The following is an 18,659-nucleotide window of genomic DNA, read 5'->3' on the forward strand; positions in this document are numbered from 1 at the left end:
GCACCAGTAGGAGAAAGAGCAACAAAATCTCATGGAAAATATTACTTCACCAATATATATTTTTTCCTTTTCTGTTGAAGGAGGAACCTGGAGTCATGGACAAATGGTCCCAGAGCTCCTCCCGCTTTGTGCTCCTTGAAGCAGTGTGATGTGGGGCTTGAGCTTGTGGATAACTCTCCCACGACTGAAAAATAAGCAAGAGAGGAAAAATAACCTGGAGAGATACAGGAAATAAATGGGAGCAAAGCTCCCTCTGAGCCTGCAGCAAGCATTGTTGTGACGGGCTGGCTTGGGCCAGGGATCCCAGGAGAGCATGGGGAGGGGATTGAGGGCTGCACCCAAGCCAGGAGCAGGGATTTCAGGGAGATGTGGAGCTGTGTGGAAAAGGAACCTTTCGTGGGCTGGAACACGGCAGGATGCAAAGGAGCTGTGGGAGGGAGGCGTCCCCAGGCTTTGGGAAGGAAAACCAAAACAGAGGAGTTTCCTTGTGAAATGCACAGCCAGTGCAGTCTGTGTTTGTTCCCAGGTGTGGGTTCCTGTCCCCCACTTTGGAGCAGTGAGACAGCACAGCTGGGCCCCAAGCTGCCCCAGGAATTGGCTCTTCCCCTCCTCTGAGCACTGTCTTGACAGCTGAGAGCAGCCAGAGAGCTTTTGCTGACACGCCCTGAACTGGAACATCTGGAGAGTGTGAGCTCTGCCTTCCCTGTGAAACATCCTCTGCTCAGGAATTTTCTTCTCCCAGTGGCCTCCTGCAGCCACATGCAGTGACCCCAGGGCACAGGGGAAGGCCCATCTGCGTGCTCACATGTTTGCCTGGGCTCTGGCAGGCAGGCTCAGGATAACTCATCCCATGGGAGTCTGTGTGGGATGAACTGTGGCCTGGATGGAGCTGGTTTTCAAACCATGGCTGTCTGTCCAGGCTGTTAAACAAATGAAACAAAACCATTTCAGCCTTTTACAACAAATTTACAACAAACAATTTTTCAACAAACAAATGTTTAATTTTTACATGGAAGTGGTGCAGGTGACAGAAAGGATTTCCATGTAACAAGAAAACACATTTCCCTTCTGGGTTCAGCCCAGTTAGTCTTCTTTTAAGCATGCCAAAGAAAAGCCTGGCCTCGAGCTGAAATACCTGTTGATTGGAATATGTATGGAATAATGGCAAGGGCAGGAACACCTTCCATTATTCTATGTTGCTCCAAACCCTCTCCAACCTGGCCTTGGACACCTGCAGGGATTGGGCATCCACAGCTTCTCTGGGCACCCTGTGCCAGGGCCTCCCCACCTCACAGGGACTCATAATTAAAATGGAATCTATTTCTTTTAAGCTCGTATCACTTCAGGAATGTTTCATGTCCTGAACCATGCCAGAGAATTCACCTGTAAATAATTGGACATTCTATAACTGGGTTTGCCAGCCCCGAGCCTTTGATGTGGTTTCCATAGCTTGGGAAGGTGCATCCACAGACCAACTGCAGCAAGGTAACTGTGATTTGTAAATGAGCCTTGCAGCCATCATGCAGCAAGTCTGTCCTGGACACAAAGGAAAAACACTTGGAAAAGGAACATTTTTCAGCTGCAAAGCACCGAGATGAATTCTCATTGCTTGGTACAAGACTGCATTCATTTCAAGATTTTTTTTTTAATCTGGTTCTTTTGCTGCTTTCCAGCAGTTCATTCAGCCATCCAAATTCTCTCATGCTTAAACAGAACATGGAGATCTTTGTTCAGGAGGGAATCGTTGCTCTGGTCACATTTTAACAAGGTGTTTGGGATATTTCTTGCAAGGAAGTGTTTGAATATCTGCCTTTCTCTGACTAAAAAAACACTCCTAACTACAGATGCAAGCACACCAGCACTGGACTGTGCTCTGAGGCACTGCGATGTTTTTCTGACCTGTTGCCCAAGAAAAAGGAGCAGAGTAAGGAGATACAACTATGCATTTTTGAGGGCATCTTGGTTCTGAATTGTCACAGTGGTATGGCCCTGGCTGGAGTGTTTTGGACCAGCAGCTGCCCCTCCTGGGGTGTAAAGCTTCATTTCAACTCCATCTCTCTCCTCATCATGCACTGAAATGGCTCTCAGAGCACAGGAACACCAGGACTTGCCCCAACAGGCAGGGCTGTGTCAGCATTCCCACACCTCACCCTTCTCCTGCAGGATACAGTAAATCTAGGGATTCACAACAGTCTGGTCTCCTTGTTCTTCAATCTCATCCATCACTGATACCTAAAAGCTTTCGAAAATACAGAGCATTTCCCACACAGGCCTCTTGTGTTTCTCTTACATGTAAATAAAACCAACGTCTGAGGTCCTTCATCACAACGCCAGTGTGCACTGCAAGGAGTGCCTCACAGCAGTTTAATGAAACTCAGAAATTTAACTTCTTAATTAATGGAATGTGAAAAAGAATAACAGCACCAATACATCAGTCCCCCTGCTAGTCTCTTTGATATTAAATTCACTTACTTTATGATACCTCCAGGTGCTCGTTTTATGTGTTGGCTGTGGAGAGCTGCAGGACAGAGCTGCAGAGAGGGAAACGGGATTTTTCTGGGAGCACAGGTCTAGCAGAGCTTTTGGAGGGACAGTGCCCCAGATCATCCCACTGCCAACACATTCCTGTAAAAGCCATCAAATAGTTCAATGCTTACTCGGGTAAATTTGCATATATTACACATACATACATACATACATACATATATATATGTGTGTGTGTATAGAGACACATACATGCATATATAACTATATTCTTAATAGTTTTGAGGACAACAATGTCCAAAGACAAGTTTGAAGCTGATGAATGCTCAGGTGCAGGATCCTGCAACCATGGAAATTGAAATGGATTCATTCTCCATCCTGGGTTTAGGAAGGCCCCTGTCCCTGACAGCTGAGTAGCATCTGCAGGCACAGAAGTCACAATGTGTTCAGCTCTTGCTGGACTCCCTGGCATATGGAGAGGGTTCTCTTCTCCACTGCTGTCCCTGCTTTGGCTCCTTCCTGTTATTGTGGCAGTACCAGCAAATACAGGTTCTTCTCTGCCCGAACTCAGGGATTCAAACACCATAAACCCCCCTCAAAAATATCTAAGAACAAATGTGTTCTCACTTTAAAAAACTCTTAATAACTTTGAATTATTTTAAACTCCTTTAATCTGTAATATTTGAACCCCAAAGATTACAAAATTAAACAGCTTGTCAAAACAACCCCAAAAAACCTCAACCCAAAACCTGCAAAATCCCCAATTATTTTAAAGAAGCAGGTTGAGATACCCAGGAAAGCACAAGCAATAACAGCCTGACTTTCCTTTTTTTTTTTCCTTTTTGGCCTATCAGCACTAAGTCATGGTATCTCCTGGACCTGCACTGAAGTCAGCAGTTAACCACTGGCTGCAGAAGGCCTGAATGTGCTGATGTGGCTGGGAAATGTTGAATTACCACCTTTAATTTGACCAGGACAGAATGTACTCAGTGCCCTCCTGCAGCACAGTCCCAAGTTCCCAGTAAGGATTCAGCCCCAGGTAGAGCTCAGCACTGGAGATTGGGCCCCAGGGGCCTCAACCTCCTCGTGGCTGTATAACTCCCAGTCGACAAGCCAATAATCCATTTTACTGCAGAATTTTAAAAGGCTGGAGATGGCAAAGGACAATACTGTCAGGGTAACTCTGAATGTCTTTGCTTTCATGGGTATAAATCAAGCTCTATATTATTTTTAGTAGCTTGGTTAGTACAGCTTTTTCAACCTGAAGACAGACTACTGCCTTTAATTCATTAGTAATGTCAACAGTTAATCAGAAAATGACATTACCTAGAAAGTCTTCAGCTCAAAATAAAGCACACTGGAGTTAAATTTAATTAAAGTGTGGAGAGAAATGAATGCAGCCTTTGAGCTCCCTTTTCATCAGACTGCACCCTGATGGGCACAGCTGGACAGGATGGAGTCGTGAGAAGGCAGCAGTCTCACATGGTAAAAGGATACTGTCAACTCATTAAGTCCTGCAGTTGAGGCAATTAAAAAAAAACAAATTATTCACTGGGTTTCTTTCAGAACTCTCCTCCTGTGTGCTGCAATGCCAGTTTTTTTCTAAAAGAAGCTGAGTTTCAGGTGTTTGACTGGAAAGCACACCATTAACATCTGTCTAATCCTCGAAGTGGCCAAACCATGTTTCTGTTCGTGGAGTCCAAACAAAGGCACCCAGCTCCGCCTGACTGTCTCTCGAAGGGATATTCCTTTAGGCAGGGAAAGAGTCTGGCTCCACATCCTCTAAGCACAGCCATGTATTTGAATAAGACAGGATGTAGCCTCTTCCCAACTCGAAAGCAATCTGTGCTTTTCAGTCTCCCAAGTAACTGCAGTTACACTGAGAACTCTATAGTGTCTGCAGTTCAGCTTTCTCTCCCCTTTTTCCCTCTGTTCCCATGCAGCATTAACCCATGTGAGGGTTTATTTTACCATGTGAGGGTTTATTTTTGTTGTTATGTTATAACAACATTTTTAATGTTGTTAAAAACCCTCACATCTGTCATGCTGACCAGAGAAACTGTGACACAGACTCAGGCTCGCCGGGGAACCATCCTGCCCTGCCACTGTCCTCACCTGTGCAAGGACTGGTCACCTTCCCTGCAACCACAGGGACAATTGTCACCTTCCCACTCCAGCTTTGATTGAGGAAGGATCGGTGAGCTCTCTCCTGGACGTGTCCTGCCAAAGTGCACCCAGCAGCCATCGGTTCAGGCAGTGGGACATGGTCCTGTGTCCCTGCACCTTCCCACAAGGCTCCAAACCTCTCCCACGGCAGCGTTAGGGCAGAGGACTTGCTTTAGGTGGCCCCGCTGCTGTATGCTTGTAAATGTACCCAGTGCAGGCAATGAGTGGAGATTTTCAATCCAACCATTATTATGGGCTTTAAAGCTTTCCCTTCTCCAGTTTCTGCCTACTGGGACAGTGCTGGATTCTGTTTTGTTTGAAATTTCATCTGAAAACATATATCTCATGAGCATGGTGGTTGTGGAGCCAGCTCCAGGGTTCCTAGCCCTGAGAATGTATTTAGCCACTGGGAACGTGTTTTGGAGAGGTCAATGAGAGACTCAGATGGTGGAAATGGGCCAGCTGAGCTCCAGAAAGCTGAGGGTGGGAATGCTTCCACAGCCTCCTTGCTGGTGATCTGCCGGCAGTGGGGGCCTGCACCTACCCCCGCACCAGCACTGGCACCCACTGCCTCCCTCTGTTCCTCTCTCCCAGCAGGAAAGGGAAGGAAACCTCCCTCTCTTTCCGCTGCAAGGAGGGCAGCATGGAGAAAGCAGGGCATTGCTCAGCTCTGGCTTAAGGAGTGTGAGCAAAGCAGTGATGGCAGGGAAAGGTGATGTGGAAGGAAGCACTTGGCTCATCAGCAACCCGTGCCAGCCCAAAATCCCACGAGCCACGCAGAGGACTGCTCCAGCAGCAGCAAGGGGAGCTGGATGGTGCTCCAGCCAAGCCATGGGGAGGGAAGTCAAGACAAAAAAACAAGTACCATGGACAACAGTGTGATGCAAAATCAGATTTACATGTTTAAAAGAGTCCAAGAAGAGCTTAAAAGAGCAGGGAGAGGTGTGTTCTCGAGCCCTCTGGTGGGAGCAGAAGCTTGGGATGGGATGGGATGGGATGGGATGGGATGGGATGGGATGGGATGGGATGGGATGGGGGTGGGTTGGGGTGGGGGTGGGGTGGGATGGGAGGCGCTAGATTGGCTGGTGCCCCTAACAGGAGGTTTTGCTGACACAGCTCATGTCTGTTAAGGTGTCTGTGGTTCCTTTCAGATTTTGGAGTATTCCCTAACACAAGCATGCAGGCAAAGCTTAAAAATGTGATTATGCTTAAGACAAATAAGGGCTCTTCATGACTTTCTTATACATTAATAAATTTCATGGATACAACTGAAGATGGGTTGGAGATTAAAATCCTTATGAGGCATTTCAATGAATTAACTGCTCCATCAGATCTCCCTGAACACGGGTGGAAGGCAGCCAGCATCACTGACCGACAGAGACAAAGAGGAGGGCAGAGGAGGGCAGAGCACCACCGACCATCACAAACTACGAGCGGGCTGGCTTTGCCGGCTCTGCCTCCTTTTCCGTCGCTGCTCTCTCCGCTCACCGTTCCCAGCTGGGCGGGAGGGGGCTGCGCGGTGACAATGGCAGCGTACTCATTCCTTCTCCGTCCCCACCGGGTGGGGAGGTCGGTTGGGGGAAGTGACAGTGCCGTGGGCTCGGCCTGCAGCCGATGGGTCGGTGGGGGAGCCCTCGGGGGCTGCAGAGCTCGGGCCCGGACCCCGAGCGCCGGGAGGGATAAGATGGAGATGGAGATGGAGAAGCGGCGGTGAAAGAAGCGGGGAGGGAGCGGAACGGAGCCGCCGGAGCGAAGGTGGCCATCGCGCCTTTTCCGACACGGCGGCGAGAAGGACACGGACGTGCTGGCGAAGGAGGTGGGGAAAGGAACACAAAAGCCGTTCCCGGGCAGCAGCGAAGCAGAGCCACATGCAGAGCGAGTGGCGGCCGTGCCCGGGAGCGCCGCGTTAATTCCCGGGAGAGGGATGCGCCGGGCTGCCGGGGGTGGGGGCACAGCCGGCTGTGCAACCCCCGAGGCCGCCGGGTCTGGATCGCAGCTGCTCCCGCCGCGTGCGAGCGGATTGAATTACGGCAAATTCAAACTGAACGAGCCCGCTCCCCCTCCCTCCCTGCGCCCGCCCGTCCCCCCGCCCCCTGCCCCGCTGCCGCCGAGAGCCTGGAGCGGGGAGGAGGGACGGGGAGGAGGCGCCGGCTCCGAGGAGGGGCGGCAGCCCGGGGCACCTCGGCTCGCCCCAGTGCCGGCCCCCGCCCGCCCCGCTCCGCCCCCGCGGCCCTCCGCCGCAGCGCTGCTCGCAGCAACTTCGCCGAGCGCTCGGGGGGCAGCGCCGGAGGCGGGCAGAGCCGGGCAGAGCAGAGCAGAGCCGGGCAAGGCAGCGCAGAGCGGGCAGAGCAGAGCAGAGCCGGGCAGAGCAGTGCAGAGCCGGGCACAGCAGAGCCGGGCAGAGCAGAGCCGAGCCGAGGCAGAGCGGGCAGGGCAGAGCAGTGCAGAACCGGGCAGAGCAGAGCCGGGCAGTGGCAGAGCCGAGCAGAAGCCGGGCCGAGCCGGGCAGGGCAGAGCCGGGCATGCCGGCGGCGGCGGGCGATGGGCTCCTGGGCGAGCCGGCGGCAAGTGGCGGCGGGCGGGGAGGCGCGGCGGGCGGCGGCGGACGGCGGCTCCTTCCTGGCCGCCTGGCTGAGCGCCGCCGCGCCCCGGGAGCGGCTCCGGGACTTCCCAGCACCCAAGAGGGTCGGCAACTACCTGATCGGCAGGAAGCTGGGAGAGGGATCCTTCGCCAAGGTCCGCGAGGGGCTGCATGTGGTCACCGGAGAGAAGGTACCGCGCACGCCGGGAGCGCCCCGGGGGAGAGCGGGGGGAAAGCGGGAACTGGCTGGGGAGCGGGCCTGCTGATCCCTGCCGGTCCAGCAGGATGAGTCCCCCGGGAGGCTGGAGCAACCCCCCGGGAGGATGGAGCAACCCCCCGCTGAGGATGGAGGAGCCCCCAAAAGAAGATAGAGCCTCCCGGAGGACGGATGGAGCCCCCTTGGAGCCGTCCCCCAACTTCCCGCGGCTCTGCCGGGCTCTCCCCCCGATCCCGCCGAGCTTTCCGCGGCTGCAGTCTCGCCTTCCTCTTGCACTACTTCAGCTGCCTTGACCTGCCTTTCTTCCTTTAATTTTAAATTTTCTTTTCATCATTTCCCCCACCGTTTGTGTCGGTCACTTTTCTGGCGAGACAAGCGGGTTTTTTTGTGAGCCTTGTGTTTGCTGGGGAGCCGTCGCTTTGTGCAGTCCGGTCGCGACATGTCGCGCGTGGTACACAGGGGGACTTGTCGCGCACCTGGTGATGGGAGATGCTGATGGGAGGGGGCACAGTCCGGCCGACTCGAGTTGTTGGTACAACGCGCGGCAAATGTCTTTGCTGGTGGAGATGCTCCCCGGATGGTTCCTCCCCGGGGTGCTGGTTGGTGAAGTCCGTGCAGGGTCTCTGCTTTTGGTTTTTATCCATAGCCTTCGGCGGAGGCTCTTACCCATCCCTTAGGACGGGTCGCAGCGTTGTGAGAGCACAGGGGCTTGGCTGGGCAGTAAATCCGGGCAAGGACCAGCCCCCGGAGCCCCCGACCAAGAGTTGCGCTGCTCTGGTTTATCCACACAACTCTAAGTGCTGTGAGGAGCCGCTGAGGGAGCCGGGGTTTGTTTTATCCTGGAGAAAAGGAGGGTCGGGGGGACCTTGTGGTTCTGCACAAGTCCCCGACAGGAGGGGACAGCCGGGGGGGTCGGGCTCTGCTCCCAGGGAACAGGGGCAGGAGGAGAGGGAATAGCCTCAGGGTGGCCCAAGGGAGGCTCAGGTTGGACATCAGCAGGAATTTCCCCATGGAAAGGGCGCTCAGGCCTTGGCAGGGGCTGCCCGGGGAACTTTGGAGCCCCCATCCCTGGAGGTGTCCTGGAGGGAGGAGGTGACAACTCAGCGCTGTGGGCTGGTGACAAGGTGAGCACGGGCACAGCTGGGACTCGGTGATCTCTGAGGTCCTTTCCAGCCTGAATGACTCTGGGTTTCTGGGAGCTGTCGGACTTCTGCCTGTCGTGAATGAGGCCCGTGACAGAGGGTTCCCTCCCCGGAGCAGTGGGGCTGCTGTGTGCGGCGTAATTCCCTCCGGCTCCGGCAGCGCTGCAAACGTGCCGCTGTCGGTGATGGCGTTCTTGCACTCTCGGGGAGTTATTTCGTCATTCCAGTAAATTTGTCACGGAGCGAAATTTAATACTGGGCTCTGAGAATCTCATCATGCGAAAAGCGACAGGTTGTGAATATCATCGTATAGGAATGCAAAAATAAAATAATAAATGGTGCTCTCCTCTGTTACCAAGCGTGTGCTTCTCCTTGGTAACAGAAACATCAATGATCCTGCAGTTGATAAAAAGGCACATGCACACACTACGTTCCTCCCACCTCCACATTTTGGGTTTGCTACATTTATTCTCAGCTGCAAGAGGGGAAAAAAATCAAAAAAAGACCCACCACACACCCTCTGTCTCAGCTCCCAGGTCTGCTGCTTGATTCGGGTTTTTTTCTCCCTCAGTGCCTTGGATAACACACACTGTGACAAAGCAACAAGCAGAAACTGAGCGAGTCACTCTTCCCTCCTGCCCTGTCCATCTCTGAGGGCAGGCAGGGTGATCTCCGAGCTCTGTCTGACCCGACCCTTTGCTGTGGCACTTGCTGGCAGTGGCTGAAGGATCGGTCACCCTTTCAAACTGATTAATCAAATGTCCACCTTCTCAGAAATCCACCTCTTCAATCCCAGCTATTTGTGGATAAGCAGTTAATGGCTGGGAGAAGAGTTATTAATGATTTGCTTCAGAGGTGAGGTCCTCTCTGAGCGAGGGTCCTCCCTCTCCTCTGGGGGGGGAACGCTTTCCATCCCCGGTGGGAGGATTTCCGCCTGGAGCTGATGGATGCTCCCTTGTCCTGAGCAGTTCCTGTGCCGAGCTCCGGCGTGGCCCCCAGGCAGCGGCAGCTGAAATGTGCCCAGGCTGGCTCTGCCCACGTGGAGCCCACCCCAGGGGGCTGGGATGGCAGGGAGGGAAGGGAAACATCTGCTCCTTCCTTGCAGAGCGCAGGGCTGTGTCAGCGGGGAGGCCGAGGCTGGCCGGGGGGGATGGCACCGGGAACAGCAGTGCCTGGTACCCAGGGAGCAGGGATGCTCTCTTGGCAGCTGGTCATGGGAGGAGGCTCTGTGGGGACCGACCACTGCACTTGGCTGTGGAGATCAACCATGCCTTGAGCACTTCCCCCAGAGCACCCTCCCACCGTCTGCTGCCAGCAGAGCATCCCTGCTCTCTGAGTTCCGGGCACTCTGTTCTTGATCCTCATCCCCACCTTGCTCCTCCAAGGCCAGAAGGGAAGGTCAGTCCATGAGTGCCTGATGCTGTCTCCACTTCCATGGCCCGAGGCAGATTTTTGCCTTTAAAGCCGCTGTGGAGCCGAGGACATTGCCTAAATTCGGTAGGATTGCCCTGGGGGTGCACAGCAGAGTCTTCCTCGTGCTGTTCCGGCACAGCCCAGGCCCTCACGGTCACCGAAATGTCAGACTTCACTGCGGGGGCCCAAACAGGTTTTGATTTGCAGCAGACTTTAGCAACTCCAGAGGAGTTAATGCACGTTATTGTCTCAGAAAATGGTGTGTTTGGGAATGAAATCCGTGGATTAATGAGCCCCCAGCCAGGCTGGGATCCATGGCCCTGGCACAAGGCATTGTGCACAGTCGAGGCGATGCCAGGCGGGTGCCAAAAATCTGCCATGACCTCACCCTGACATTACTGGCAGCTGGAAAGGTCTTTAGGAGGATGGGGTGGCACATCCTGGGGGCCAGACTGGCTCCTGCAGCAGGGCAGCTGATGGATGGTGCACTCGGGGTGACCTGTGTGGGATGGGGCTCGGCAGCTGCCACAGGAGGGTGAGCTGAGGTGAGGTTTTTAAACCTTCCCTAGCCAGGTTTTTCTCCTTGGACTTTCACCCATGTCTCTCACGGTGCTGCTTGTGGTTTGTGCTGCCATAGTGCCAGGCATGTTATTATTTTCTGGGCTTGAAAAGCCCTTGGTGGGGCCTGATGCAATTAAGTGAATTTAGCTGAGCGCAGGAGAATGTTGAACAGATTATTCTTTCCATTGCTTTTGAGTGAAATATCGCAGCCTGTAATCTGACATTTTGGGGTAAAGGGCTGATTTGTCAGCCCAACTCAGGCAGTCTTTATTGCTAATCCTGAGGAAACATAGCTCCTCTATGAGGAGCAAGCCAATGTATCTTTAAATTGTGCCTCTGAAGCCCTGCTGAGTGAGCTGTGTTTGGGTGACTTTGGGAGCCTGTGCACAACATACTCTTGGGTTGTTCCAAGTCACTCACTGGCTGATGGGGATCAGGCCAAGGAGATATCTCTTCTTTATAAAGAGAGATGTTTGCATAAAAGAGGTATGCTTTTATAAAAATACACCCATTTTTTTGCACTCCTAGGGAGCTGAGAGTGCATTGCCGCCACTGTGATGGGGTGATTCGAGGCTCTGTTATCACACTCCGTGTTATCTATTCTGTTATCTGCTGCAGACCCCAGTGCAATGTCCCAATGACTGTACAGCATTGTGGAGTGACAACACATTGACAATATATTGAGCCAAAGTTCCTGTAAACAAACCTGAGCCAAGATTATATTTAACTGCTTTTCGGTGTAATCTTTGGCGCCACAAAAAAAAATGTCACCGAGGCAAATTGACTCATTTGATTTCTCATCCACGGAAAACTTTGTTTATAATTTTCTTTGGTGCTATTGTTGAGATAGAACAAGGTACATTTTTAGTTACAGTTAGTCAAGAGGCATTCTGCAAACAGTGGGAAGCGGTGGCTAAAAATACAATTTACCAGTTTTTCTATGGAGGCAAAGCAATTCATATTATAAGTGGCCTTTACATGGAAGAGTTCACCTTCAGAATGCATTTCTTTATTAAAGGGATAGGGAAAAAATAAAAAAGCATATTTGAGCCCCCACAGCTGGAGGAGGGGTGGGTGAGCAGAGCAGCCTCCCTGCAGAGACCTGGAAATGCTCTTTGTTTCACAGGGTTGATCTTACCCTGAGTAAATTCATCCTTCCCTGTGTATTTCACTGCAGGTTTCAGGGAATGGAGACCTGGTGGCTTTTTTGGGAGTGTTGGCAGGGAAGGATCTGGCCCCGTTGATGCCCTGAGTGGCCGTTCCCTCCGTGTGACATTTCTGCTCTTCGCTGGAAAATTCAGCACTGGGGGGACTGTCAGCCTCCTCTCTACTTCAAAACCAGGAGTTTCCCCAGAAGTAGCAATGGCTTAAAAACTGGGAAACCGGGTACATACCCATGTACTGTTCGAGGATTTTTACCCTTTCTGAGTTGTGGGGGCCCTGAGGGTGTGTGTGGTGTCACCTTCAAACCATCCTGCCAACCACGTGGGTCAGCAAGTTGCCTCACCGCAGACAAAAGTTGAGTTTCTAAAGTGTTTGCAGGTCTTTCATTCAACCTTTTCCTTTTTCCTCCCTCCCAGGTATTGTGAGGTTGCAGGTAAACCTGTGAGACCTTCATTGTTTGCAGGGCATCAGAGGGTAAAGCTGCAGGATTTTAATTTGAAATTTGATGTGGGTCGGGTTTTTTTTTTTGAGTTTTCTTCCCTCCAGTGATACTTGTATTTCAGTTTCCTGGATGCGTTCGTTCTCTCACTTATGTTTAGTCAGTAATTTTATCTTTACCTGTTTCCCAGCATATTTTCAAATTTTATCTCTATCCAAAAATTGGGTTTTTTTTTTAAAGCTTCTTTTGAGAAGCGCTGGCTGTGAATCCAGAGTGGCTTTTTCCCAGGATGCTGTTCCCCTTTATTAAAGAGCTGCCAACTGTTGCACCTGGATGATGTGCCACTGTTAATTACATGCACTGAGGAAACAAAACCAGGGTGTTCTGCAGCCTGCATTTTGACATTTCCTTACTTCTAGGTGTTTGCTTTCTCAGCTTTTCATTTCACAGGGGTTTGTGTCTGTGTGTGCAGATCCAGAATTGGTGCTGAAGCCGCTCCATGCACGCTCCTGCTAACGTGCAGCCCTCCAGGAGGTGCTTTGGAGAGCAGTGCTGTGGTTGCAGTGGCAGCACTGAGGACTTGGCTGGGAGCAGGACCAGGCTGCTGTGTCGGTGTGCTGTTCCCTCATAGGAGTTCTGGAGCTTGCAAGGGTTTTAGCAGAAGGCAGAGTGGAGCCAGAGTGCTGATGTGCTCCCAGCTGCTCAGTCTGTTTCACCCAGACAATAACCAGGTGAAAACTTGACATCAAGCCATGCTCTTCCCTCTCTCCCTTTCCTGTGTTGCACAGTGGGTGTGAGCAGGAACGAGCTGGGATAGGCCAAGAGCCTGCTCATTAATGCCCAGTCTGACTTCCAGAAAGATTGACTTCATGTTTTCCAGCTCTAGTCTGCAACTTGTTCTGCAATGAGCTGAATTGATGCACATGTGGCAGTTCCTTATCCTCTTGAGATAATCTGCTTTCTAGTTTGCATTCAGCAGTTCTAAGGATGCCTCATGTCAGCAATGTGCTGCTTTTCCTGCAGACTGTTCTTTCAGTGGCAGACGCAGGATGGAATTGACACCAGGTGACGCTCACATCTGGATCCAGTATTTGTTCCTGCAAGTTTTGTGGTGTTAACTTGTTTAATGATATATAGAGCTGTATGTCCATTTCCAGAGGCATGTGTTACCTATAAATGTCTTGGCAGGTAGAGCACATCTTGCTTCCTGCACTGTGCCATGTCTTTTGTGACACCAGTGACCTGCACGATGCTGCTGCAGCTTCTTGCATTTCAGCAGAGGCAGCATCTTTGCCCCTGTGCCCGGAGGAGCTGGGAAAAGGGGGTTATTAATGAGCAGCACTTGCTCTTGACAAGGATGTAAGCCTGGCAGGCAGGCAGTGGTGACAAAGCTGGTGGTGGCTGAGTTGTGACAGTCTGCCTGAGCCCTGAGCTGTGGTGCTGTCTGCACAGCAGCACGGGCAGCAACTGAGGGGTTACAGCTGACTCTGCTCTTCTTCAAGGTTGTGGAGAGGCAAATATGGTTTGAAATCTGTCCAGGGCCGATAACTGGGGGGCTATCAGCCAGGGGATGGATTAGGGGGATTGCAGAGCTGGTGCTCACCTGGCAGTGTGGGATACCAGCGCAGACTGGCTGGACTCAGGCCATGCTGGTGCTGGTCTGCGTGCCCCACGTCGGCTCCTCCAGCTCCAGATGGGCTGAGCTGTTGTGTTCAGATGAAACGTAGAGCAGAAAACCCAAGCCTCCCTCTGCCAGGGCTCAGTAAGAGAGCTCATGCTGTGTCTCCCCGAGGGGATGTCTGGTGGCTGGTCTGCTGCAGGGGGTGAGCTCAGTGCTGAGAGTGGTTTTGGTGGGCTGGAGGTTGTGCTGATGGAGAGAACCGTGCTGGCTGTTCTGCAGCAGCACAGAGCTGCTCTGGGGCCGCCTAGGACAGAGGCAGCCCTCGGTGAGCTCAGTGAACCCCTGCCACACCTGAGGGCTGATCTGTGCTCTGGCAGTGCTGGCAGAGAGCAGGGTCACACCTTATCCTCATGGGAAGGGCCTGGAAGGAGTCACCACAGTCCGCCAGGGAAACCACCTGCGAAAAATTAACAGCTGCTGCTGCACTGGCCAAAGTCTCCTTTCTGTCAGTGTTTGCTATGCCCTGGCCCTGAGCTCTGGGTTCAACACCTTTGGTGCTACACCCATGGTGCTTCTCATTTGCCATGTGAGATCAGAGGCACGGTGAGGAAAACCATTGCAACAAAGAGAACTAAAAAAAGCCAAGTTATATAAATAAAGTTCCTTTGCTCTCTGTCTGTTGTGGAAGATTGTCATGGAAACATTTTTTTTTCAGAGAATAAATTCGTTTTCTGTGAATAATGTCCACAGAGCTGCAGGAGAGAGCATATTATTTATATATAAAACCTTTATTGGAGACACCTTTTACCTGGCTCCTGACAGTTGTAAATGTTTTATCTGCTGTGTTTTAAATCACTACAAAGGAGGGTATTACCTGGGCCTCAAAAGCTGTGGCTCACAGGGATCAGGTTGTTGGTTTTTCTCTTCCCTAAAGCCAGAGAGCTATATTGGTATTAAATCAGGGCCACTTAGCCTTCCACAGCTCCAGTTCTGCAGGAGATGGCTAAAATGTGAAACAGGGAATGGGAATCCTGTTTAATGGGAATCATATTCCACGGGCAGGCAGATGGGAAGCCGTGTTGGCCGCCGGGTTTCTGCAGCAGGGATGGGTGCTGGAGGAATGTCCTTGGTGTCACTGCTCTGCTCCTGCTTCCCCACTCATAACTACTGAGACCTCCATCCATCTCCTGGCCACAGGGGAGCCTCTCAGCCTGAGCTGGGAGGGCGAGTTGTGGCTTATTTCCCCCGAGGAAAGTCTTCCCTGATAGCTGCTCATCGTACCTTGAGTTCTGAGTTTTCCTCCTGTTTTTTGGCGTGTCACTCCTGCCTTAGGGACGGGGGTCAAGGAGCCTTTTTCTGACAAACAGGAGGTTTTGGAAAGCGGTGCTTGACGGATATTCTGCATTTTGTCAATGCAAGGCCAGCCCATCTGTCCCAGGCACTCAGAGACAGACAAGCTTGTTCCTTGCAATGTCTTGAAATGTGCCCTGAAATGTCTCCGGCCTGGAGGCTGGTTTTGACAAGCTCTGCAAGGGTTTCTTTGGGAACCTTTTAGTGCATCCTCGTGGATATCTGTGCCTGGCTTTCTGCCACCACTACTTTCATCAGTCTCTGCATAATCTCTCTGACTTGTGTGGATATCCTTAGAGGCCAGGGAGGTAAAAATGTGCTGCTCTCCCTCACGGCTGCAGTTAGGGCTGCCCCATTAATTAGCTGACCAAGGGAGCACTGGAAGGTGGCTGGGATTGATTTCTTTCTGCCAAAGGCCAGACAGATCCCCACCATGACCCACTCAAGATAAGCCATGAACCAAGTGCCTCATTCCCATGGATGAGGCTGCTCTCTGTTGCTGCTTCCCAGGCGGTCTCTGACCCTGTGGCATCTGTGCCTGGTACAAATGCTGCTGCTTTGGACATGCAGAACCAAAAAAAATCTATTTTATGGGGGTTTCTTTTCAGAGTGGCTGGCCTTGTAGGGGCATTGTGTCACCCCAGCCGCCTCCAAACCATCTGCTGGTCCCTGAGCTGTAAAAGTCTGGCTGTCCCAGGTGCCAGGGATGCTGACAGGTCAGGGTATGTCTGTCTGTCCCTGTTTGAACAGGGGGTGACACAGAAGATGAGAGGCAAATGGCAGCTGGTTCTTTGGAAACAGCAGAGCAGAGGTCCGGGGAAGGATGGTCACAGTTGCCTGTGGAACACGGCACAAAGTTCTCCATAAAGATGTGAGGTAACAGACAGTTGAAGAGGAATGGCCTGAGTTTACTCAATTCACCTTTTGGGATGTTAATTTTAATCTTATTAAAGAGCTTTCTCTTATCAGAAATCTTTCCCTCATGTAGGTGCTTGCAGAAAATCACTGAGTCTGTGCTTAGCATTTTTTAATTAAATATTTTGAGCTTCTGTCAGTTACTACAACAAACCGTTCTTGGACCTCAGACTGTTCTGAAGCTCTTCTCAGAACTCTTTCCAAAACTTCAACCTAATTTTTCATTACTGGCACCAGAACTGGCTACAGCCATCTAATAATAGTCCCCACTGCCTTGGACAGGTGCAATTAATACCTTTCCTTATCCACCAAATACATCCTGCTTATGTTTTTAGGGATTATGTTTAAGTTGGCTGTGGCATCAAGAGGCCTTAGGATGATTTGCTTATCTAAAGTCCTTGAATACCTTTCCACACTGCTGGGTGCTGTCGTGTTTGGGCTGGAGGGAATGAGTAGGATGTTGAGTTTATCCCCTGGCAGTCGGATTCTTTCCCTTCAGGCTAGCAGGAATCCCAAGTACATGAGTGAATGTGCTCGGAGCTCCTTTCTTGTCTGGAAGAGTTTCTGTTCCTTCAGGGGCCAATTTCAAGCTTTCCTGGCTGTGTCTTGCCTGCCAGCAGAGCCAGTGGCCTTCTGCCTGCTGAGACATTCATCCTGGACTCTGCCTCAGCTGGGTTTGTGGATTGCTACACCCCAAACTCCTGGCTTACACTGTCAGACTCAGAAGAAAATACCTCAGCAGCAGTGACTCCTCCCTACCTTTTCTGATTGCTGATTTTACTACAATCAGAACAAATGCCAAAGTACCCTTTTCTTTAGTGCTTTATTTCTTAAAGTGCTGGAACTTGCTGTATAAAGACCCGCATTCCTTTACTGCACTGTGAAATTTGCTAAGCTGTAACAGTTAGAGGAAAGAATAAACTCTACATAGAGAATGAAATTGGTATTTTCTAGTCCTTGGATTTGGTTGTGATGAACAACTTGTTCTGTGTCTGGCTGGGTGATTGCCCAAAATGAGATGCCCTGGAAGGGGTTGATTTTGGGACTATTGTGCAGGCTTCAGAGTTAGGTCTGTTTAATGTGATCTGAATTGGCCACCCAAAATCACCAGCTGGTTTTGAAAACAGGGCTCAGATTTTTGTGGTGAGAACAGTGGTAAATACAAAGCAAGCTGCGAGTGAAGCCAGACAGCTATCGCTGGAAAAAAGGGAGGAAAGAAACTGAATTTATTGCTGCCTTGGGCACAGCAAAAAGAAAAAAGCTGGAGATGGACTTGCAGTATTGATGACTGCGAAACGTCTCCGTGGTCTGGCTCTTTGTCTCTCTCCTGGCTAAGGGTAAAGTGGACATAAAGGTTTGTGATTTGGGTGCAGAAGTGCAAGTCTCAGGCGTTCTCTTCGCCTGTGTCCTGAGCTGCAGCTCTGCACTGCATTGGCATTGTTGGGATGGCCAGGAGTGCTGGGAGTGATAACTTCTGCCTGCCTTGGCACCGTGTCAGGCAGGTCTGCCAGAAGTAGACTCGGGGTGGGGGGGGGGGGGGGTGAAAAAGGGGAAAAAAAGAGGAAAAAGGCAGGAGGTTGTCCCTCCAACAGTGAAATAGTCCCTCGATAGTTGAGGTTGCTTCTCTATGCTCTGTTGGTCTCCTGGCCAAATCCCAGAGTTCTTGCTGGATTCTTTTTCAAACCAGTTTCCTCTCCATTCAGCCGAAGCTCCCTTTGGCAGCAGCCAGCAGGAACTGCCTCCCTCTTAGGCTGGGAATTTGCAGAAGGAAACAATCCAAGTGGTCGAGTATGTGGGGAAAGCTCTTTAAAAGTCCTCAAAATGTCACACCCTGGTTTTCCAAGGTCACGTGCCATCCCCTGTTCTCTGCAAAGTCAAACATGTTAGGACATTACTTGCCGAGCCGGGCCAGTGCAGTGGGAGTGTTCCTGTAGTTGTTATTCCAGGTATCTGACCTGGGCATCGCTCAGGACCTCCTGGCTTTGGCTCCTTGGAGACTGAGCTGCAGAGCATCCAGGCCCTGAGCTGGATTGACCTCTGGGCCAGCAAATGTCTACAGAAGCACAACTTCCTGAGCTGGGGTTTCTCCAAGGGTCACTGGCAGGGGTTTAAATGGCTGGCAGAAGGGATGAGGATGACTTCTGCTCCTGGAGATTCCTCCTGCCCGGAGCAGCAGAACCTCCTTGGTTGCTGGCGGTCTGGGAAGCTGCCCAGCCGCAGCTGGTGCCTGCATGGACACAGGGATGGGGATGAGTGTGACCCCTTCCTTGCTGTCCTGGCAATTCCATACTGCTTACAGCAGGGATGCAAAACGTGTCCTCTCCGGTGGCAGCAGCCCTGGCTCCCAGATCTCTCCAGGCAACGTTTGATCCTTTAAACCGTTTCTTCTCAGGTTTATTTTTTTCCCCGGGGGCCTCACTGAGACTGTTTCTGTGCGGTTTGGTGCCAGTCAGCTTCTCCTTCCCCCGCCTCTCCCTCCCTGAGATTCACAAGCCCTCCCAGAGCAGGAGCTGGCACCATTCCCCCCGTGCCCGTGTGTGTGGGACACGTGCTGCTGTTTGGGTGAGCACACGTGCCGTGCTGGAGCTCCATCCCTTGCTCCTGCA

The 18,659-nt window shown here is 51.6% G+C and overlaps 1 protein-coding gene across 1 annotated transcript in view; it reads left to right on the forward strand.

Moving 5' to 3' along the window:
* Nucleotides 1-7,172: 7,172 nt before the first annotated feature.
* Nucleotides 7,173-18,659, forward strand: part of HUNK (hormonally up-regulated Neu-associated kinase) — a 41,679-nt gene continuing 30,192 nt past the window's right edge. Inside the window, 3 exon segments of the mRNA XM_066340774.1 lie at nucleotides 7,173-7,225; nucleotides 7,227-7,422; nucleotides 12,768-12,775. Coding sequence (XP_066196871.1) covers nucleotides 7,173-7,225; nucleotides 7,227-7,422; nucleotides 12,768-12,775 — 257 coding nt within the window.

This window comes from Sylvia atricapilla, chromosome 2, assembly GCF_009819655.1.
Source record: "Sylvia atricapilla isolate bSylAtr1 chromosome 2, bSylAtr1.pri, whole genome shotgun sequence".
NCBI lineage: Eukaryota > Metazoa > Chordata > Aves > Passeriformes > Sylviidae > Sylvia > Sylvia atricapilla.